Consider the following 24,425-nt stretch of genomic DNA (forward strand, 5'->3'; position numbering starts at 1 on the left):
ATTGTTGAGTGACGCTATGCAATTGAAGGTGACGTTGTAGGGCCCTGCTAAGAACATTAAAATCGGTCCAGCCATCTCCGAGAAAAGTGAGTGAGATTGAAAGCGTAACATACACACACACACACACACACACACACACACACACACACACACACACACACACACACACACACACACACACACACACACACACACACACACACACATACACACATACACACACATACACACACACATACACACACATACACATACACACACATACACATACACACACATACACACACATACACATACACACACATACACATACACACATACACACACATACACATACACACACATACACACACATACACATACACATACACACACATACACATACACACACATACACATACACACACATACACACGGATGGTAAATGGTTGAATAATGCGCTCCAGAACTATCACGAAGTTCCACAGCCTCTTATATAGCAACTCCTATCTCTACCTCCTCGTGGTACCATCCGGGATACGCTCCTTAGTGGAAATCGGACAACCGGTGGAAACTAGGGTCGTATGCGGACAGAGAAGGGGGCACTCATGCGAAGGCTGAGTGTAAACTCTCCGCCTGCAAATGACGGATCTCGGTAGAAGCATGTTCGATGAACCTGAAAATACCGAGAACCTGAGCAGAGGGTCCAAAGCCCCCAAAGGAGGATGGTTTTAATAGCTATTATCCATGGCTAAAAGTAAAAACATGAATGGATAAACCCCTAATCCAAGGTGTCATGCGACCCGTGCCGAGGGATGAATGGTGGGGGGGGTTCTATAAATACTCAGCCTCAAACGGAGCCTGTGGAGTACCAGAGCGCCCTCCACAGTAATCAGCCCTTACCGCATCATGAGGGGCTCTGATGTGGCGGACTTTTCTTTCCCCTCAACTCGTGGGATTCTAATGGAAGACAAAATCAAAAATATAACAAGTGTGGATACGGTGGAAAACCCGTTCGCTAGAGGAGGCATCCAGCGTTCTCCACCAAGGGTGGAGAAGGATGCAACTAGGAGCGCTAGTGTGGGTGGCAAAGGCAGCGGTATGCCTACCACGCCGGACACAGCGATGAACGGCCCAGCGCTTATCAGGGCGATGGAGAAAAATAGAGACGCTGTACCTAAAGTGGTAGCAGCGTCACAGCAGCTCGAGGTAATAATCGAGTTCACGTCAGGTCGCGGAAATTTCTCCAAGGACCTGAAGCAGAGCTTGCTCATGCTTCGGAGAACCTTGAATGCAGCGACCAAAACGCACAACGACCTCGTGGCGCGTGCAGGAGAGGCTAAGAAGGTGACCGTGAAGGCGTCGAAGGCAGTACAAACGGACGCTTGCCCGTTGACGGAGTGTCGTAACGCGGCCCAGGAGGCTACGGAAGGCGCTACCAGCAGCGGTAAAGCATCCGCCAAGCGCCCGAGACAGTCCCCGGGGGATAGCACCCCTGGCGGACCGAAAAAACGCCTGATCGGTAAAAGCCCTCAGGCTAGCGGGTTGGCAGAGCTAACCGATGAACCAGCGGGAAGCTACAAGACAGGTGGCCCGTGGACCGAGGTTAGGGCCAAGAGAAAAGGCGGAGGAGGCTCCAGTAAAAAAACTGCTCCACCTAAACCGGCAAGAAAGCGGGCGAAGAAGGGCGACGCTCTTATCCTGAAAACCGACGGGTCGAAATACTCGGAGGTTCTGAAGGCCATGAGAGGAGACGCCCTACTCAAGGATCTGGGCGCGGACGTACGGAGCATCCGCCGCTCACGCACGGGCGATATGATCCTCGAGTTAAAGAAGGACGCCACAAAGAAGAGTTCCGCATACAAGCCAATAGCGGAAGGAGTGCTCGGGGACGGAGTGAAGGTACGTGCTCTCACACCAGAAGTGACTCTCCAGCTTAAGAACCTGGACGAGATCACCGAAGTGCGTGAGGTCGTACAAGCGCTCAAAGAGCAAAGTGGAGTGGTGGTGGCAACCGAGGCGGTTCGCCTACGCAAGGGTCCGGCCGGGACCCAGGTAGCCACCATACGACTTCCGCTGATTGACGGAAACAAAGCCCTGAAAGCTGCTAGGCTAAAAGTGGGGTGGTCGGTATGCCCACTGAGCGTGTCCAAGCAGTCGGAAGCTTGCTTCCGGTGTTTCGAGCACGGACATAAAGCCTGGAACTGCAAGGGGCCAGATAGGAGCCAGTTGTGCAGGAGATGTGGCAGTGCTGGCCATAAAGCAAAGGACTGCGCGGAGCCTTTTAAGTGCCTGATCTGCACCGGTAAACGGGACGCAAAGCACGTAACGGGAGGTCCAAGGTGCCCGGCCGGTGTGCCGGCGACTAAGCCACGTTCATAGTGCAAGTGACACAACTCAACCTGAACCACTGCAGCACAGCTCAGCAGCTGTTACACCAAGCAGTTTCTGAGTCAGCAATGGACATTGCCATAGTCTCGGATCCATATCGCGTCCCTGCCGGAAACGGCAACTGGGTCTCGGATAGGTCTGCGACGGCGGCTATATGGACAACAAGCAAGTTCCCGGTTCAGGAGGTTGTGTCAACTGCAGACGAGGGATTTGCGGTTGCCAAAGTGGGTGGAGTGTTCTACTGCAGTTGTTATGCTCCGCCGAGTTAGTCTATCGAGCAGTTTACGCGGATGGTAGACCGAGTATCAGTTGTGCTGACTGGTTTAAGGCCGGTGGTTGTGGCGGGCGACTTTAACGCTTGGGCGGTAGAGTGGGGAAGTCGTCGCACGAACCATAGGGGTCGGATTCTGCTTGAAGCTCTGGCAAAGCTTAACGTAGATCTGGCCAACGTCGGCAACACAAGTACCTTCAGTAGGAACGGTGCGGAGTCTATCATCGACGTGACTTTCGGCAGTCCTGGTCTGATAGGAGACTGGCGGGTAGATAATGGCTACACTCACAGTGACCACCAGGCGGTCCGCTATGGTGTCGGTCAGATAACGAGGCGGCAGGCGGCGAGTAGGGCCAACACTCCAACCACCCGTGGATGGAAGACATCATACTTCGATCCCGAAGTATTTGTGGAAGCGATCCGGAGAGAGTGTGGTGATCGCGGTATGCCCGATCCGAACGCTGATCATTTGGTTGAGGTACTGTCGCGAGCATGTGACGCTACCATGCCTAGGAAAGGTCGTCCTAGGTATGGCAGGTCACCGGCTTACTGGTGGACAGATGAAATTGCGGAACTCCGCGGAGCGTGCTTTCGTGCGAGGAGAATTATGCAAAGAGCTCGTTCGGATGAAAGCAGGGCTGAATGTCGAGTAGCACTCGTTGTTGCACGCGCAGCGCTTAAGAGCGGGATAAAAGCTAGTAAACGAGACTGCTTTGAAAGGTTATGTGCTAGTGCCAATGCGAACCCGTGGGGTGATGCCTACAGAGTCGTAATGGCAAAGACCAAGGGTGTGATGGCGCCCGCTGAGCAATCGCCAGAGATGCTGGAGCGGATCATCGAGGGCCTCTTTCCGCGCCACGAGCCAAGGCCCTGGCCCCAGGCCGCTGAGTCGTCCCACGGCCGACGTTCCAGTATCTCAGACCATAGCGTAGGATGGTCGGCCTCCCAGCCGAACATCCAAAGTAACGTGGGCGACGGCGGTTTGGAGGTCGGGGAGGAAGTGACGGTTACGAACGAGGAACTCATTGATATCGCTAAATCCCTAAAGGTGAGCAAGGCACCGGGGCCAGACGGTATCCCGAATATGGCCATTAAAGCGGCTATTTTAGAGGCTCCCGAATTATTCGGGGCAGTAATGAATAGATGCCTGGAAGCTGGCCACTTCCCGGACAGATGGAAGCGACAGAACCTGGTCCTATTGCCGAAGCCGGGAAAACCTCCGGGTGTCCCCTCGTCATATAGGCCGATCTGTCTACTCGATACTGCCGGCAAGGTGCTGGAGAGGGTTATCCTTAACAGACTCGTACAGTACACGGAGGGTACAAACGGTCTGTCAAGGAACCAATTCGGCTTCCGAAAAGGCAAATCTACGGTGGATGCCATCTTGTCTGTCACTAAGACAGCCGAGGTGGCAATCCAGCCCAAGAGGACAGGTATTCGTTATTGCGCAGTTGTCATGCTCGACGTGAGAAATGCGTTTAATAGCGCTAGCTGGGACTCCATAGCCAGCTCGCTTCGGAACGTCCAAGTGCCGGTGTCGCTGTACAGAATTCTGGAAAATTATTTCCAGAATCGTGTGCTATGCTACAACACGGAGGAGGGTCAGAAATGCGTTCCAATCACCTCAGGGGTTCCGCAAGGTTCCATACTGGGCCCGGTGTTGTGGAACGTCATGTATGACGAGGTGTTGAAGCTAAAGTTTCCGGTAGGGGTGGCGATTGTCGGCTTTGCGGACGATATCACCTTGGAAGTCTACGGTGAATCTATCAGAGAGGTTGAGTTGACGGCTGCTCACTCTATAAGCATTGTTGAAGATTGGATGCGATCCAGGAAACTGGACCTAGCGCATCATAAAACGGAGGTTATCGTGGTTAACAACCGCAAGTCGGTGCAGCAAGCAAATATCAGTGTCGGGGACTGCACTATTTCGTCAACGCGGTTCTTAAAACTCCTTGGAGTCATGGTCGACGACAAGCTCAAGTTCGGGAGCCACGTCGACTATGCCTGCAAGAAGGCTTCCACAGCTATTTCGGCATTGTCTCGTATGATGTCTAATAGCTCTGCGGTATATGGCAGCAAGCGAAGGCTTTTAGCCAACGTGGTCCAGTCCATACTCAGGTATGGCGGGCCGGTGTGGTCATCGGCGTTAGGTACCAAAAGCTATCTAGCCAAGCTGGAAAGCACCTATCGTCTCATGTGCTTAAGAGTGGCGAGTGCGTACCGCACAGTTTCACATGACGCAATCTGCGTCTTAGCGGGTATGATGCCTATTGGTATCATCATCAGCGAGGACGTAGAGTGCTTCAACCAACGTGGAACTAGAGGCATACGGAGTACCACAAGATCGGCCTCGATGATCACATGGCAGCGGGCATGGTCTGATTCCACAAAAGGCCGGTGGACACATAGACTTATCCCGGAACTATCCGGATGGGTCAACAGGCGTCATGGCGAAGTCAACTTCCACCTGACACAGATTCTGTCAGGGCATGGTTGTTTTAGACAGTATCTGCACAAATTTGGGCATGCGGAGTCCCCCGAGTGTCCTGAATGCGCGGACGTTGAGGAAACTGCAGAACATGCTTTCTTCATATGCCCTCGTTTCGAGGGCGTGAGAAGCAACATGATGGCAGTTAGCGGACAGGACACTACTCCGGATAACTTAGTCCAAAGGATGTGTTCTAGCTCGGACGTCTGGGGTGCGGTCAATGCGACTGCTACCCAGATCGTACTTGAGCTACAAAACCGTTGGAAAGCCGATCAACGGCGAATAAACAGCCTAACTACCATAGTCCAGTAGTTACCTAAGAGCGTGCGTTAAGCACAATAGCCCCTCCCTGAAGTAATACCGAGAAGGTGGTTCCAGGGGGGATTGAGGCTGGAGACTCGAGTAGGGTTTTAGTGGGTCTGGATCTCCACGATCTTCACGGGATACCAAACCCCACTCCCTGAGCTGTCTTCTCAGGTGTCTGATAGCAGATTTCCCTACTCGTTAAAAAAAAAAAAAAAAAAAAACACACATACACACACATACACACACATACACATACACACATACACACACCCACACACATACACACACACACCCACACACATACACACACACACACCCACACACATACACACACACACACATACACACACACACCCACACACATACACACACACACACACACACATACACACACACCCACACACATACACACACACCCACACACATACACACACCCACACACATACACACACACCCACACACATACACACACACCCACACACATACACACACACCCACACACATACACACACACACACTGAGTCGAATGGTATATGACATTCGTCCCGCAGGACCTTCTTTCAATTTCCGGTTTTTCAAGTGATTTCTATACCTTTATACTATATATTTATATAGTAGAAAGGCAAAAAACATTTCGTATTCGTTAATTTTTATTTTTTAATTGCATTGTAGATTCCATCATGTGAGTTGACTTTTAAACGTCATACATATGTATATGGATCTGATGACTGCAAAGTTGTTGCAGTTATCGAACTTGCCGTTAAAAGAATTGTATCGAGAAACCCAATCTCTATGAGAGGAGAGACTTACCGAAATGGTGAACTTATCTCTTTATATTTTGGAGTTATGTTTCATTGGTTTTCCAAATACAGTGGGATTTCATTTATGGCATGGTTCTATTTTGGCATGCCTCGATTTTGGCATGGATTGATTTTGGCAACAAAAGTATATGTTTTACCTTTGTTATACTATAACAAAGGTTTAAAAATTGGTCGAAAAACACGAAATTGATCCGAGGCCCGGAGGGCCAAATCACATATACCAATTGATAAGGTTCGACGATTTGAGCAATGTCTGTGTGTGTGTGTATGTATGTAATGATTTTTTCTATCGCCTGTTTTTCAGAGATGGCTGAACCGAATCGTTCGCTATTACTTTTGTTTGAAAGGTATTATTGTCTAGTAGATCACTATTGAGTTACTTCGTGACACGACGTTTCGTTTAAAAGTTATAAAGAAAAATGTGAAAAATACGTGACACGGGTTTCTCTAGAACTACATGACCGATTTCAACGATCTTAGTATCAAATGAAAGCCCTTATTAAAGCTAAATTATTCAGAAACTTTTAATTGAAAACAAACAAGTAGTTTAAAAGTTATGCTTAAAAAACCTGTTTTGACAAGGTAATAATTATCGCCTGTTTCTTAGAGATGGCCAAACCGATTTATGCGCTATTAGTCTCATTTGAAAGATAATATATGCTAATAGATCACTATTGAATGGTTTTTTGATTGGACGTTTAATTTGAAAGTTATGAGCAACCGTATACACCACACCAAAATTAACAATAATTTATAATGATTTTAACCAAGATAATTTACCTAATTTCAATTATTTTAATATCAAACGAGAGGTTTTGACACTACGAATATATATGCAAAATTTCATAAGAATTGGTTGTACCGGTCAAAAGATATTAACCCTCGAACACTCGCGCCAACTTTTGCAACACAGTTACTCGCGCGCACTATAACCCCAAACCAAAGAAAACGTGCGCACTAGAGGTTTGACTGGGAAAACTTGGTTTTAGGTTTATCAAACCTTTAGAATAGTTTCTTGAAATTAAAAGCTCTATCGTCTGGTGGAATCTAAATTTTGACTAATCCCCCTAAAAGTGAAATAAAAAAAATTATTTTTCTTCAGTGTCAATATAACACATTGCTGTGTTCTGCAAAGTTATAGAGCATATTATTACAAGAAATTTTGCTAGACAGTAACCTTCCATCTCTACAGCTAAGATAGAAAAATCTTATTTATTGTATATGAATTTGTGAACTTAGTTTGTATATTTTTGCTCTTTTTGTAATTGTTGTATGACTTTTTCTTGTATTACAAAATTGTACAAATGATAAAAATACACAACTTTGCTGAATATAGTATACCTCTATGTTTGCTTGTTTAGGAACTGTAGAACTTTGATTATAAAAAATACCTTAATTTTGACTACGAATTACTCGACTACCAGCAAATACATTTTAAACATTTTACATTGGCTAGTTTTGCTGCATACAGACACCATTTTTCCATATGAAGAAACGAGAGAAAATTCCACTTGGGGCAATTGCGGTACACCTCGCATGCTGATTGTTTCGTTTCTGTGATGGCGGTTTATGCTGATCTATTTTTCAAACAATTTAAATTATTGATGCATTGAATAATTATGACATTTTGCTCAGAATAAGTTTATTGAAGAATATTCGTTAGTTAAACAACGATTTGTAACTTTATAACAATATGGCGTTGAAAAACCTACACGTGTTGTACAAAATACAACAGCGTGAGTAACCGAAGGTTAATAAAAATTGATTAAAATTATTCAAGAAAACTCTATTGATATGAATTAAATAGAATGACATTGCAGGAAATTATGCATAGTTCACAAACCTATAAACTAGACCTTTACTAGGCAATGTATATGTTAAAGAATAAGATTTCCTCTTACAACTCACTTTTATTTGCACTTACTCAAATTAATAACAACTTACTTATCCTTACTCAGCAATTACATGAAAAAAGGATCTATCAAAATTTAAAAGTGTTCCTATTTTGTTCAAAATTTGTAAACTTATTCAATTTTCAAAAATTTTATGTAAACCAACGCATTACGCAACGTTACCCAATAGACGAAGACGTGTCGATTTCTATCTCAAATAGCAAGTAAGACCGTATAACAAAGGTTCCTTTCACCGCTAGGTGGATTATATCGGGTTTTTCAACACGCAAACAAAAATATGATTAAACATACAATTCATCAATTTTAATACAAACACAAACAATCAATTTTTGTATACATGTTCAAAATACTCAAAATGATGACATCAGTATGTGCAAGTTTTTATACTCTGTGGTAAGACGTGTACGTTAATAAAATCGTTAATCCCACGTTAATAAAAACATTACTTTCCGAAACATTCTACAACTACAAACTTTTTTTACAAAACATCCTGGCGTCATCATTTTGCGTCATTTTGAACATGCGTGCAGAAACTGCTTGATGTTTAAGGGGGGACACTACTCTGGAAAATCGGAAAAATCGAATTTTATTTTTGACGTAGGACTACGTCTTACGGCAAGTTTTGAGATAGGGTGTCATTCCAAAAAATCGAAAAATGCGAGCGTCACGAAAAATGAAAGGTTTTGAGTGCTAATAGCTCAGCGGTTTTCCGATCGATTTTCAATATTCTTACACCAATCGATCGGAAAATCTTCTAAGAATTGACCCAAATGAAGAAAAATATGGATTCTTGATGTTGAACTATTGAAAAATTGAAAATAATAAACCTATGTTTTACCAGAATTCACGCTTCGTGATTGGTTGGAAGATTCTTTACGATGATCTAAACCTCTACCAATGTGATATCTGTGCTTGGGAAGTAAGCCAAAACAAGTGACAAAGTTTCCTCATTTTAACAAAATTTCTTAACACCGCGGTTCAACCTAGACCATTTTGATGTCCTTGCTTGGGAAGTACGCCAGAAAGAGTGACAAAGCCCCTTCGTGCCAACAGATTTCTTACGAACGCGATTAAACCTAGTCCAATTTGATGTCTGTGTTAGGGAAGTGTGCCAGAAAAAATGACACAAGTTCGTTGTCCCAACAGATCGCAAATTCTTTACTGCGAGACGATTAAACCTCGGCGAACTTGATATCTGTGTTGGAAAAATGTGCTACAGCTGTACTGTTCGGTTATAATACGACTCTGTATGAATACGCATGCTTGCCGTTTCATTAGAAAAGTAGTGAAAAGATGTGCTGTTGATAAAATAGGATTGAATTGGTAAAATCCCTTCAACGTGGGGAATCATGGGTAATAAAAACAATCGTTAATTTCAGTAAGGTAGCAGGAAAGCAATAGTTTGTGTTCTTGATTTTGTTAAATTGTTTTCAAATGTACAATCTTTTGAGAATTGAACGTATGTAATGTTACTACTTTGAAAAATGTTACATACAACGCATGTAGCATGTATATATGTTGCATATAGCATGTATACATGAAGAACCGAATGATTACAAGCATGAATACATGCCACTATCGCTACAAAGAGACTTACGTAGTCCTGCGTCACCTATATAAGCGGACGTGTCTTGTACACAACCCCTCTGATTTTTGTATTTTCGAGACGCTTATACATTCAGAAATGTCATGCCAAAAGGATTTTTTGATATCTGATCTCGTTGAAAACTTATAGCAAATATTGTGGAGTCACCTGCTGTACGAAACTTTGAACGCGTTTTCTCCGAAATCATGTTTGTTTAGTTGGCGGTACGTGTATCTCAGAATCTAGAGGATCGATTTGGCTGAATTATTTTTTCAGCATGTAAAAATGAATTATCTAAATTGTTACGTAGCCGTCTTTCGATATCTCAAATTTTCAATTTTTCATGAACTCTTAATTGACGATTTTTGATGAAAAAACACCTGTCTTGGAAAAATTGCCGCCATTTTGGTAATTTTTCGAATTTTCGAAAACCGCTACATAAGAATTTAGGTTTTGACCTAAAGCTTCAAAATCATCCTTGAAATCCGTTCTACGATACTCCGTTGTTTCCCGGCATGTACCGCCAGCAAGGAACTATTTTCTAGAAGGTATTCACACGCCCACTTGCCACCAGCATAATAATCACTATTCTGGTAACCAAAAAATACAAAATATATCTTCAAATATACCTTAACCAATACCCCAACACTTAACTATAATTCTATCATCTGAAAAATATTTACGAAAATTTATTGTTTTTCGGTTTTCCAGAGTAGGGTCCCCTTAAGCATATTTTCGGAAGCGAAATATTTTGTGTTGACGAATGCTTTTTTTAATAAAATCAGTCCGTGCCAAAATCGTAATCATACTGAATTAGAATCATAAGAGCTCAAAAGCACCAATTCATTAATAGACCCAAAACGTTTACTAGAATTATAGTTAAACGTGAATGATCACCTTTGTTTACTTTGTTTACAACTAAACCATTTAAACATTTAGCATTCTAAGCATTACCCTTTATCAGAGATAAGCAAGCTCATGTCAGAACGTTACCTTGAATAAAGCTTGGAAAAAGCTGCACATTTACGTATCTCGCTTTGTGCAGAAAGTCAATTCATATATCTGCGGTACGCGAGACGAGCTCACGAGAAAAAGTACACGAGCTGTTTCATGTGCACGCGTTTCGCGCGTAATTGTTGCTGCTCGCTGGGCCTGACATCCGACGAGACATCGTAAAGCACGTCGCACCGAAAATTCCACGTATCGAATCAAAGTCTCGCTCGTTTCCCTTTAGCGCCGGTCGTATATTGCACATAGCACGCATTGATTGCATGAGATACGAAACTAAATAGAGCAGAGCTCTTTGTCTCTTCTCTCTGCTCGCGAGATTTCAGGAAAGTCTGATTCCAGATGCATCTTAACTATATAAACAACTTTGTCGAAAACCGCAACCTTTTATTTTGTCTGTGCTTTTATCTCATGCCAGTCCTGAGATACAGGTAGCATTATTCGCCGTGTACTCAGTACACGATGCGACCGCTTACGTAACTTTTTTAGCGCGACCGCTCTAGGGTTAAGCTTTTAGTCCGTTTGTAAAAATTTACGTTTTTCCCAAAATTTAGCGTACGTGTGAATGCATGGTGAAGAGTTCTTTACAGTGATAGTGCATCACGTTTTACAATAAATATTGGCAACCATCGTCCAATTAAAAAACGAAATTCGCTAGTTGCATCGCCTCATTCGTGCAATTAGCAAACGAATGCTGTATTTGCGTTTCGTCGTTGTTCTTCCCGACGATACAGCCATTGTCTGTTTAAAACGTTTAAAACAAATAGTCATCAACTATCAATAGTCGATTATTAAGTATCATACTTGAATGCAGACAGCAGACCGAATATAATTTGCGTACCCCTCAGGAAACTGTCAGTCAGCCCATTTGACGAACACGGCTTGATAGTCGTGGCACAATTAACGAATTCTGGCTGTATTTATTCGCGACAGATCGGTAATTTGCCTGCGACTTGCAGGCTTCATCAGTGTCTGTATTCGGAGTTGGAAAACACAGTTGGAAGACACTGATAAAGCCTGCAAGAGGTAGGCGAAATACGTATCTGCCGCGATCAAATAGTGGAATTTAATTTAGATTTTTTTTTTCTTAAATCAGGTTTCAGGTCTTCAGGTTTCGTATTCTACTAAGACGCTCTAAAAACTTTAGTCTAAACGCGCACAGGCACACCCACAATGCGTAGGTACGCAAATTTCTATTTGAGTGTTACGAACAATAGGGTATGTTGCTACATCGTCATAATTGCCTATTCCCGTCCTATCCAACACAAATTATTAAAAATATCAGTATTTTTATGACACAGAATGCAAAACTAGTTATTCCCTAATATTTTAGTTTGCTGTCTATCACATGCGATCAATCAAAGTGAGCTGAGATCTATTTAAATGCTTTTTATCATTAAAGAAGTCCTACCAGCAAATTTCCTACGTTTTTTCGTGCAACGAAGAAGACAATGCCGACTAATCGTTTTAATTTCCGTCATTCATAAATGAAAATAACTCACGCAAGGCATTGTCGTTATTTTACAGCCAGGAAAACTTGCCTGACCTGCAGAAATTTTGTAGAATAACATTTGGCATGCCGTCCTACACAAAATACATGCGCGTTAGCTTCGTAAACATTGTTGTGATTTTTAGTTCGGACGATGAAAAATTTTGATGGACGGATTTAAAAACGGTACGACGAATTTTAGCAATAAAGTCAGTTGCGTAATTTCAATAATATGCTTTAATAGTCGCTTTTCAGTGGTTTCAAAGTTCACGGATCGGAAGGTAAGTGTGTTTTAGTCAACTCAGCACAAGAACTTTTGGAGTATTCATCAAATCCATCCAACAAATGATGAAAATTAGAATGGCTTTACTTATTACGACGGGAATTAGAAAAAAACCCTATATGCAAAAAAAGAACAATAGTTGTGTTAACTTCAAGGTCCAAAGGTATTTAATAATTGTTTTTTTTTTTCGATTATAGTCACTTTAACCAGGTTGGGTCATTCATGACTTCTGCGGGGTTGAGATGTTCACCCGGGTACTCGGTGTGAGAGGCGTGAACACACTTAATTTTTTTACCAAACTCTGAGCAGCCGAACGTTCGGTAAATTTTTTTTATGATGCCAAACATTACTAATGATCCGTAATAGTCGATTGGCACCATCGAATTTTACCGGTACTCGGTACTTTTTTCTAAGGCTGTGAACCATTTCACGAAATTTTTAACTTTTTAGTTAAAATTTGACAGTTCGAAGGTTATTTCTCCTCGAGTGGTTAAAATCAGTTCAGAATGCGAACCATTTCATATTTGACAGATTGATAGTTGTTTTACTCAATGAGAGCATATATAAGGTGAGGATGAAGATATGTTTCTATAACAGCGAATTTATTTATTCAGTCCAGGTTGAAATTGGTTGAATTTCATTCATTGTTCATTTGCTCCTATTTGATGGATAACATTTATCTCGTTTCATTTCGGGTTGAATAACATCCATACATCGATGAAAAAAAATTACAGGAAAAATCAGTGAAGCACATCGAAGCTCTTTCCTCACCTCTGGCATATCTCATTGGCTCTCAAAACTTGGTTAAAAATAACCATGCTCCCGAGCAGGGTTATTTTCGAAAAACCATCGAACTGTCAAATTTTTGACCAAAAAGTTAAAAATTTCGCGAAATGGTTCACAGCCTAAGTGTTAATGCTAACCACTACGCCGGGACTGACCCACGTTAGGAATAATTGTGTTAATTATTAATTTCATCGATTATTAGCGAAAAACTTAGGACAATAAACTTACCTCCACCGCGACCTCGTCCTCTAGCGGCTGTAATATAAACGATTTTAATATTCAAACATATTTATTTAAACATTAATTTAATACCTTGTGCCCGTAAAATAGCTGACTTCCCTCTACCCGCGGTACCAGCTTTCGTTCCCTGTTTTTTAAACATTGGAGCATTTTTAAGCATATCCGGAAGAATCAAGAACCGTATCTTAGATCCACGAATGTAAACGTTCTCTAGGTTTGCCGTTCTGCCATCACGGTAAGTCACAGTAAGCTGCATTAGTTGACAATTCATGTTGTCTTCAGCTTCAATAAGTTTCCCTCGATATACTTCACCGGTAATAGTCTCACAGGTTACAATATGACCCTCTGCTTCGTGCAAAACTTTTATAGGAACTCCGATAGACATTCTAGCAAGAGTTTTCTATTCGAATTGAAAAATTGTAAATCGGCTAACCGCTTGAAATGGAATTGGCCTTGCCAGCGTTGCTTATATTGTTCAGGGTAGAGTGACTATATACAGAGTGGCGACAATGTGAAAATTGGAATGATAATTATCTGTCAGTGTCATTCCAATCGAGCAGACGATTTATCCAACGCGTATGTAGGAAAGAGAAAGAAAAATCGGAAAAACCGCACTGCATACATTTGGGATGACTTGTCGCCACTCTGTATATAGTCACTCTAGTTCAGGGGTTTGCGTGAGAAAAAAAGAAAGGGAAGTATTTTTGCTTTTGTCAACACTCACGCGTTGACAGTTCGGCACGAGATTCCCTGTAAGTGCGAGCAGCCTACGAAATCTCTTTCACCGCTGGCATCGCCAATTCGCTGTAAGCACAAATCGATCTCTTGTACCCTCATGGAACTGCCTTATGGAAAGTTTGTGAAAATGTGGTGCAAAGTTTTGTCTATCCTTTTCACTCTTTAACAAACCTGCGCACCGACTTCACAAATAGAACAAACTTGGGAAGGTGGCAGCACCGTTTCGCACACAGCGAATCACCAAGGGAATGCGCCATTAACGAGAGCAGCGAGTACAACATCGAACAATGAAAATCGATGTTTTGCTTTTTTCTTTTTTTTCTCGCTATGTTACTGCTAGAGTGACTATATACAGAGTGGCGACAAGTCATCCCAAATGTATGCAATGCGGCTTTTCCAAGGTTTTTCTTTCTCTTTCCTGCATACGCGTTGGATAGGTCGTCTGCTCTAGAGTGACTATATACAGAGTGGCGCCAAGTCATCCCAAATGTATGCAATGCGGTTTATCCTAGGTTTTTCTTTCTCTTTCCTGCATACGCGTTGGATAGGTTGTCTGCTCGATTGGAATGACACTGACAGATAATTATCATTCCAATTTTGACATTGTCGCCACTCTGTATATAGTCACTCTACCCCATAAAAAATCCTTCCTACTTTTCCCCCTATTTAGTAGGTTCGCGTAGGGTGAATCGCCCTATTTTGCTTCCTACGGATCGGCCGATTTTTGCAACATTTACCAGCCTACGCTTATTGGAGTTTTACAGGGGAATATACCGATTCTCAGGTATACAAAATCGATCGACTAGAACCGACTAAGTTGGTTGTTTAGTAGGGTGCTGAATTAGAGCCGACCTACGGAACCATACGAAATCGGCTGGTTAATCGGGAGATAAAATTTATCCATACAGACGAAATACGTGGATTGATTGGTGCATGCAATTGGGCTCCCTACTAATACCGACCAAATCGGGGGAGGAATTGGAAGACGAAATAAGTAAATCAAACTAAATAGGCGAATGAATCGAGGCAGAAAGTTATGCAACCTACGGATCTAGACGAAATAGGTGGATTAATAGATGTATTCAATTGGGCTCCATACTAAAATCGATCAAATCGGAGGAGGAATCGGATGACGAAGTAAGTAAATCAAACTAAATAGGCGGATGAATTGAGGCACAATGTTATGCAACCTACGCAACCCGACGAAATAGGTGGAATAATAGGTGTATGCAATTGAGGTCCCTACCAAATCGGAGGAGGAATCGGATGACGAAATAAGTAAATCAAACTTAATAGGCGGATTAATCGATGCAAAAAATTTTGCAACCTACGGAATTAAACGAAATAGGTTGATTAATCGAGATATAAAATTGATCAACACAGACGAAATAGGCGGATTAATAGGTGCATAATATTGTGCATCCAGCACTAAATTGGACTTCCGAAAAAACGGCAAACGATTTTTCTTTCATACCGTACATTAATCCTAGTGTATTAGGAAGTAGTGCGCTGTATAGCGCGCCCAGTAAACCATTTGGTTTGTATATCTCGATTGCAACTGAGATATACGAAATCATATCTGAACGAAAAAGTTATATTTCACGCCATATAAGAACATATATGTACCAAAGTGGAGGCGATATACGTGCGAAAGCTTTGACAATTATTTGTAATTCTTTTTTGCGTAGTTTTTATAACACGCAACTAAATACTCCTGAATATATGATTAAGATATAATCAAATATTGCAATCGTCTATACTGCTTTATAATTCACAGTCATGAATTGTATATGAAGGCACGCACGACTGCAAAACAACTTATTGTTCACTTCGATTTGACATACTCTAATTATTATACAATTCCAATGTGAAATTGACATGAAAACGATTTATTATGAACTTTCTATTACGATTTTGTGTTATCTGGGCGTCTCATTTGCTATACAGCGCACTACTTCCGACATTAGGTTTAATGTGCGGTAAGGAAGCAAAATCGTTTGTCGTTTTTTCGGAAGTCCAATTTAGTGCTGATGGATACACAATATTATGCACCTATTAATCCACCTATTTCGTCTGTGTTGATCAATTTTATATCCCGATTAATCAACCCATTTCGTTCAGAACTAGTCGATCGGAAATCACACTCTCGTTGTACTTTTATCTTTTATTTAAAAAATTATTACAGAAGTCTCTGCTCTCTCAGTCCCTGCTTTCTTGCCACTGCGGTTCCGTTCAAGCCGTATCTCCTCGTGTAATGGCTTTAGCAGGTAGATTTTTCTTTATCCTGAAACTCAGATCTTTATTATTGCTTCACTGTTAAAATTTGTAATTGTAATACCTTATGGCTCCTCGGCCGCTTCAGTAGCAACAAAACTTTTACCAGTTCGGGCGCCATATGAAGAACGCCCACAGGATAATTTTCAATATCCAAATGAAAGCCATCGACTTGATTGGTTTTCACTGAAATCAATGAACTATGTTATATATAATTCTAGAATTTATTGCACATCCGAAACATACTTCCCAAAATTTCCGCTGCATCTCTGCTCACAAGAACCTCCTTTTCTAAGTAGACTGTAAGCGCAACTAGGAAAATTACCCGCTGGGTAAGAAAGTGCCAGTGATCGTTGTATCGGTAATACTGCCCTGCCGGAATCAGAGCAGCTAAACCTGGGTTAGACCCAGGTTCGGCAGCTGCTTCCTTGATAAGTTTGCAATCTGTGTTTTATCCTTTGCTATGCAATGGCCTCCGATGGCACCGTCACTGTCAATTGCAAATAAAGCACAATTCAAACCGCTCGTATCTACGAAAACACTTTGTTAAAATTGTTGACTAAATAATTACACTCGAACATTGTAAAATTACCAACTATTGATGCAAACTCCACAAACATCATCCCGTAGCGCCATTTTCTCGATACTCAGATTTGTCAACAGGTATATACAGGTATTTCTATACAGGCTCAATCGATTTTTCGACCGATTTAATAGAGACCCTACGATAACAGATTAAATTCGCCAATAAATCGGGTTACGGGTTGGGTGACGAAAACCGATCCCGTTTGATGATTGATCGGTGCACTTAATTGACAAACTAATCCTTGCAATCTAAACCAACTCTTTCACCGATTTAATCGATACCCTACGAAAACAGATTAAATTCGCCAATAAGTCGGGTGACGAAATGAACCTACCTACGAAACCCAACGATGTAGGTTGATTAGTAGGTTGATGTCTTAGGCACCCTATTTTGTCGGTAGACGCGTAAAATGCCATCTGTCAAACTTTTTATGGGGTAGTTACTGCCATTGAAATTTGACACTTTTGGAAGCGTTGACAGTTTTGGAAGCGCGATGTTATCCTCTGTCAAATACATAGCGAGGGATAGCACAGCGCATCCCCTCGCAAATCACCCCATCGGCAGGCAACCATGTTTTCGCTGCCAACATCTCGTGCGTGCGAAAATGAGATAGCATGTCAGCACGGCGTTTCACTCAACTGCCAGCAGTCTGGTTTGGGCCCGCTGTCAAATTTTGAGCCCAGGACATGTTGTCGCTGACGTTCACTGCAGCTCGTTATAGAGATGTCGATGGGTTGGTACCTAGCATCGAAATCATCATCCCCATAAAAAATTCCTCCTATTTAGTATTTGAAGTAGTATTTCAAAAACAACAATCCCAGTTCTTCCAATGTTCGTTCTTCATAAATACACAAATAGTCAATAGTAAAAAGCATTCAGTCTAGGTATTCGTAATAAGCTAACCAAACTTGTTTTGTTTGAAGGTCATTGATAATTGACGTAATGCATTTTTGTTACAATTAATTAAAACGAGCTTAAAGTTTCACAATCCATTTAGTTTTATATGTAAGTTTTTTCTTCGCTGTTATTTCAATTTCTAACCAATTAAAAAAACGCCTTAATTGAAAGTAAAAAATTTATAAAAATATTGCAAAAATTTCTTGGTCACTCTAATTTGGAAAAAATGGTAACCCTAAGAGTCAAATTTTTGGTGCATGTTAGTAACGCATCGAATATATGGAGTTTGACATGCACACTAGAGTGACTATATACAGAGTGGCGACAATGTCAAAATTGGAATGATAATTATCTGTCAGTGTCATTCCAATCGAGCAGACAACCTATCCAACGCGTATGCAGGAAAGAGAAAGAAAAACCTTGGATAAACCGCATTGCATACATTTGGGATGACTTGGCGCCACTCTGTATATAGTCACTCTAATGCACACCATAGCCCTGGTGCGCAGTAATCATCAAGGGGTTTCCAGTAAAGCGTATAAGTGCGTAGTAATCAGTGATTACTGTGATTCGCTTGACACCACCCCCCTGCTGCGCACAAATCAAGAGCAACATTTCAAAAGGGCCCAAGTGCAAAATGTAAACAAACTGGTTTTTTGGTTAAACTTTAAGCTTTTGTTAGTATTGTGCTTCCCGTGAAAATATTTCGTTTTTCAGCTTCATATAGTTGTGCGCAAAGGTAAATCATGTATTATTGACAGTGTAAGCACGTGTAAGTTTTCTATGTTTATGCTCTTATTCTTTGCTTAGATAACATTTGTTTTGTTCTATTACGTACAGACTTACAAACAATACAGTTAGGGTAACCAACGTATTTTGGACCCCCTCAACAGCTGTACATAATTTGGACACTTACAGCTAAATCAAATGGAAGTGTCCAAATTATGTACAGCTGCTGAAGGGGTCCAAAATAGGTTGGATACCCTACAATGTCTTACCACAGAGAACAGACTACCAGGTAATTGACAAAAAGTGTGTAAAAGGTTTTTATGTAATCTACGAGTAAACTTTCAATAGAGCTCCCCTCGAGCAGTAAGTGGCAAACTAAATCTTGATGTCGCTGCCATTCGCTATGTAAGCACAAATCGATCTCTTGTACTCTCATGGAACTGCCATATGGAAAGTTTGTGAAGATTTGGTGCAAAGTTTTGTCTATCCTTTTCACTCTTTAACAAACCTGTGCACAGACTTCACAAATAGAACAAACTTGGGAAGGTGGCAGCACCGTTTCGCGCACATAGCGAATCGCTGCTATGCAACTCCAGCACAAAGAAATATTGATAAAGGTACATGGATATTTTTTGATGCGTTTGGCAAACTATTTCTGGAGGGCGCTACCGACAGATTTTACACACAAAAAATCGATTACTTCCTTCGAGCCTGTTAATCTGTTCTCTGTGGTCTTACGTTAACCGAAAATGATAAAATTTAAATGCTGATTTCGTTTGTAAAAAAATTGTCCATGTTTGAACGGACAAACACGAAGCAAGCTACCCTAGCATTCAGCTGATGAGCGAGAGAGAAATATTGTTGCTTTTCTCATCACTCTTGCGTTGACAGTTTCTTACGAGATTTCGTGTGAGTATAAAAGAGATACTTTGACTGCGAGCAACCAGAACAGAGCTGCGCGCAACTGTTAGGCGCACAACTAAACCTACGAAAGAAAAATTTTAGATAATAATCGCAATATCTATAATAATATATTTAAAACATCATAGTTATTTGAAAACTATATGTGCCTTAAAAATGAAATTTTAAAAAAGCTTTATGAACAATTGGCAACCATGTTTTCAATTTTGTGCTTTGGCCCTTCTTCAAGAAAAAGCCTAAAGCCAGTCTGTGTGTGGTTTTGCATTCGGCTCTTTTTTTGTAAGAAATTTTACGCACAGCTCCGAGCCCTCGAGTGGTCAATGGTCAATTAACGGCAATCAAGTACAAAAGCCAGCTAACTGGCACCTTTATCTCATTTGCTTTGCGTTGACGAGAGCTAACATCAGACGGGCTCAGTAGAGTGACTATATACAGAGTGGCGACAATGTCAAAATTGGAATGATAATTATCTGTCAGTGTCATTCCAATCGAGCAGACGACCTACCCAACGCGTATGCAGGAAAGAGAAAGCAAAACCTTGGAAAAACCGCATTGCATACATTTGGGATGACTTGTCGCCACTCTGTATATAGTCACTCTAGGGCTCAGGAGTCGTGGGCCCTAGAGTGACTATATACAGAGTGGCGACAATGTCAAAATTGGAATGATAATTATTTGTCAGTGTCATTCCAATCGAGCAGACAACCTATCCAACGCGTATGCAGGAAAGAGAAAGAAAAACCTAGGATAAACCGCATTGCATACATTTGGGATGACTTGGCGCCACTCTGTATATAGTCACTCTAGTGGGCCCCACTGACAGCTGAAGAGCTAATTTGTGTGAAGAGTGGCGAATATATGATTTCTCGTTTACGCTAACGCTAACATGTTGGCATCGAAAACATGGCTGCCTGCCAGCTACTTGACAAAAGCAGCTTTGTTCGAGGATTTCAAAAAGGTACATCGTGTTGTTTACGATGCCGGCAACGAAATCAAGGTAAAGTTTGTTAGATACTTGCCACGGTATAGTTTTGCTAAATGAATTTTTCGTCTCAGCTACCCACCAGCAATTTACATACTATCAACTGGGCAATCTTGTTCCTAATGTTCAAATATTGGCAGAAGCATGTTTGCAGTTTTCCGGTGCTGCCCGTTCATCGACCTGTAAAAAGCTTAGTTATTCCCGTTATTCCGAACAGTCGGATCTTGCGGATGATTGCCGTCGTTGCTTAACAAAGCCAATCAGCAGCAGCACATCAAGTCATCAACATGTATGGAACCAACACCCAAGTAACACTTGCAACATGTTTTTTAGAAAAATATTCAGAAATCAGTTGCATTTAAATCATAAATAAGTTTAATGGAAAACAAGATGTTATAAACATGTTTTATTTCAAACGCCGATGTTTTCAGCTAGAATGACAGGTTAAAGTTGTATTTCGGTTGTACAGCTAAGCTTTTATCGATCATTTACAACTGAGTATTCGCGACTACGAAAGTAAAAAAGATTTTTAAGCCTGTTCGCACTCACACGAAAACCCATGCCGAATTGTCAAAACTTGCGTGAAAACAGAAGCAATAATACTTCCTTCTCTTTTTGTGTCACACAAAAATCAAACAAATATCAGCAACTTCGTAGCTGCGAATTGCCGGCATTGAACAGCGGGCGAACTGATGACGATGAGTACAGCGCAGATCAATAACCTTGACACATTTTCGCAAGATTGCAATATTTTATTAAGCTTAAATGCTCCAATTTATGAGTTTTCCGAGTATTTTTTGAGCACAATGTAAGTTCTTTCACAAATAAAAATTAACTGTGAATCAGTTGTAAGTTAACGCAAAACAAAATTCATAGAGTACAACTTTTCATTGGTTTCGAATTTTTCGGCTATCGGTGTGCTCATTTGTATCCAATCTTGTATAAACATGGCCGATGACTGCCCCAAAATATAATGAAATAGATCAATATTTTTGTGTCGTAGAATGATTTTATGTATAAAAGGGACATATAACATAATTAATATGAAGAGATCTGGCTACACTGCCAGCGACGAGTATAGGAGTACACATATTCGGTAGGCTGCAGTATATCAGCAAATTAAAGTGTTTTATTACAATTTGTTATGTCGGAACTTGTTGGATACATATAATCTGAATATGTCGCGCGTGGAAAATATAAAGTTTAGATCATAAAAGTGCATCTTATTGTGAAAATTAGAAATAAAAGTTCTGCGATGTCCAGCCATTTTTTCACTGCTGTTCATTGGTGTTGGTGTCAATAGGACGGGATGAGTAGCACATTACGATTCAAACAAGAAAGAGGAAGAGAAAACATCGCAAAAATTTGTTTCTCTGTTGCCAGCAAAACAAGACAGGTTCTACTTTCTTTTTTATACCTAACATGATTTTTCTTCCAGCATTCTGTCAGTGGCGACTCGTCCGCATGTTCAACCTGTTCATAGGACTGGCAACAAAATCCAGCCCGACAAAATTGTTTTCATCACTCGTTCATGATTTCGATTGCACCGACGCATATACAATACGAATTTGGTTTAGTTGCGAAGCTGGTGAGCAAACCGTTCAACACGACGTTTGAACGTTGCTTTAGAGATCTCAATGCACAAGCATACCACCCAGGGGGCTGATATGACGTCACATTTTCGTTGCTCACATGAAAAAGGCGGCAAACGCAAAGCGATCTCACAAAACGAATTTAACTAACCATTTTCACAGTTACATGTATTTCGCATCAATTGCCTGCCTAACATTAGCCATGTGATGCTAAAACCTTGGCTAAAATCAAACTAAAACTAAAAAAATTTAACAATTTACACATCCGACTCGGTTGTCAGCTTGAGCCCATCTATGAAGCTGTCAGCTTGGGCCCGCTCTATGTTGGCTACGTTTTTTTTGTACAGGTTGGTATTGGAAGTGTCATTCCCGTGATACCACCACATTATTCCTGGTGTTGATTCTTGATAATCTTGATATTAAATTAGCACCAGGAATGTGTTGGTACGAAGGAGATAACAAGAGAATGTGAAACAGCTTTTACTCGACAGTGCGGACGCATTATTGTCTCATTAACTCGTTCATCTTCAGCATTGAACAACTTACTACCACATGTCCTTATGTATTGTTTGAGTTAGTCACCGTTTGCTTTATAATCTGAGTTTCTTGATATTTTCGGTGAAAATTAAATTAATTTTCACCGAAAATATCAAGAAACTCAGATTACATGTCCTTATGGCCTGCGCTTTGATTCAATTTTACTTGGTTACGAAGCTAATGAGCAATACATTCAACACGATGTTTGAACGTTGCTTTAGAGATTAGCACCAGGAACAATGTGTAGGTACGAAGGAGATTTGAAAATAGAGCGCGGTTGGCATTTTATTCGCAAAATTTTCTCATTAACTCGATCATCTTTAGCATTGAACAACTTTACGCATATTGCTTGTGGTGCGTGTAGTGTGGGCTTGTGCGCTTCGCAGGAAGGTGGTTATTCTTGAATTTGGTTCAATAGGTAAATTGAACGAAAAGTTTTCGGTTCGCAGTTAAATTCAGTGACGAGTTTGCTGGTAAAGTAAACCGTCGTATTCCGTTGTTATTTAAATAATAGGGGTATTCACGTAGCGCTTGCTATGTTTCGTATACGGAGTATTACCTATTTATGCTGCCGTTACTCGCATAACAGTTCCATCTTCATAGAAACCGAAATTGCAATGCGAATTGCGGGAGTATATGCACAAAATACACCGTTTACGCAACATAGCAAGCGCGTGAAACCCCTAATGGTGGTTTTATGATTAAAATATAGAAATGCGATAATAAAAAAAGCTGCGTATCAATTTGTATTTTTCGCTGGTTGAACAGGTAAGCTAAACCCCCGCGAGTCGCCACTGCATTCTGTAGTGAGAAAATTTGCCGCATCCAAGCCATGTCTAGTATATTAACTAATTTATGTCGTATGAACCATGGACGGCAACTTGATTGTTATATGTCTTGTATAGTCTAACGGTATTTAGTCTGATAGCTTGGGACGATTGAATATTGGATGGTTTGTGATAGTCGACTGTATATAAAGGTATGCTTATACATTTCACTGGTGTGGCTGACAAGTACTGTATACATTGCTTGACAACACTCATTGGTTTTGATGCTAGCATTTTGGTTGGTGCTCCCAGAAACGGTACAGGCTAGACGATACGTCGTGTTGGTTGGTGCCTGGTCCCTGGTGTTTTGACATTTTAATCTCCCTGGTTTCGTTCATATTGCCAAAATTTTTGTTTTTACCCTTTGTTTTTTCTTCTCGAAGCTGCATCCCAGTAAACCATCTGGTTTGTATATCTCGATTGCAACTGAGATATACGAAATCATATCTGAACGAAAAAGTTATATTTCACGCCATATAAGAACATATATGTACCAAAGTGGAGGCGATATACGTGCGAAAGCTTTGACAATTATTTGTAATTCTTTTTTGCGTAGTTTTTATAACACGCAACTAAATACTCCTGAATATATGATTAAGATATAATCAAATATTGCAATCGTCTATACTGCTTTATAATTCACAGTCATGAATTGTATATGAAGGCACGCACGACTGCAAAACAACTTATTGTTCACTTCGATTTGACATACTCTAATTATTATACAATTCCAATGTGAAATTGACATGAAAACGATTTATTATGAACTTTCTATTACGATT

General features: G+C 41.1%; 1 protein-coding gene across 1 annotated transcript in view; it reads right to left on the reverse strand.

Moving 5' to 3' along the window:
• The window catches only part of LOC128734912 (small nuclear ribonucleoprotein Sm D3), a 37,955-nt gene extending 23,904 nt beyond the window's left edge, over positions 1-14,051 (reverse strand). The window contains exons 1-2 of the mRNA XM_053829313.1: positions 13,633-14,051; positions 13,549-13,575 (exon numbers count right to left, since the gene is read on the reverse strand). Of these exons, the coding sequence (XP_053685288.1) occupies positions 13,549-13,575; positions 13,633-13,945 (340 nt within the window). The 5' untranslated portion in view covers positions 13,946-14,051. The remainder of the gene's footprint in view (positions 1-13,548; positions 13,576-13,632) is intronic.
• Positions 14,052-24,425: the final 10,374 nt, after the last annotated feature.

This window comes from Sabethes cyaneus, chromosome 2 (genome assembly GCF_943734655.1).
Source record: "Sabethes cyaneus chromosome 2, idSabCyanKW18_F2, whole genome shotgun sequence".
Classification (NCBI taxonomy): Eukaryota; Metazoa; Arthropoda; class Insecta; order Diptera; family Culicidae; genus Sabethes; species Sabethes cyaneus.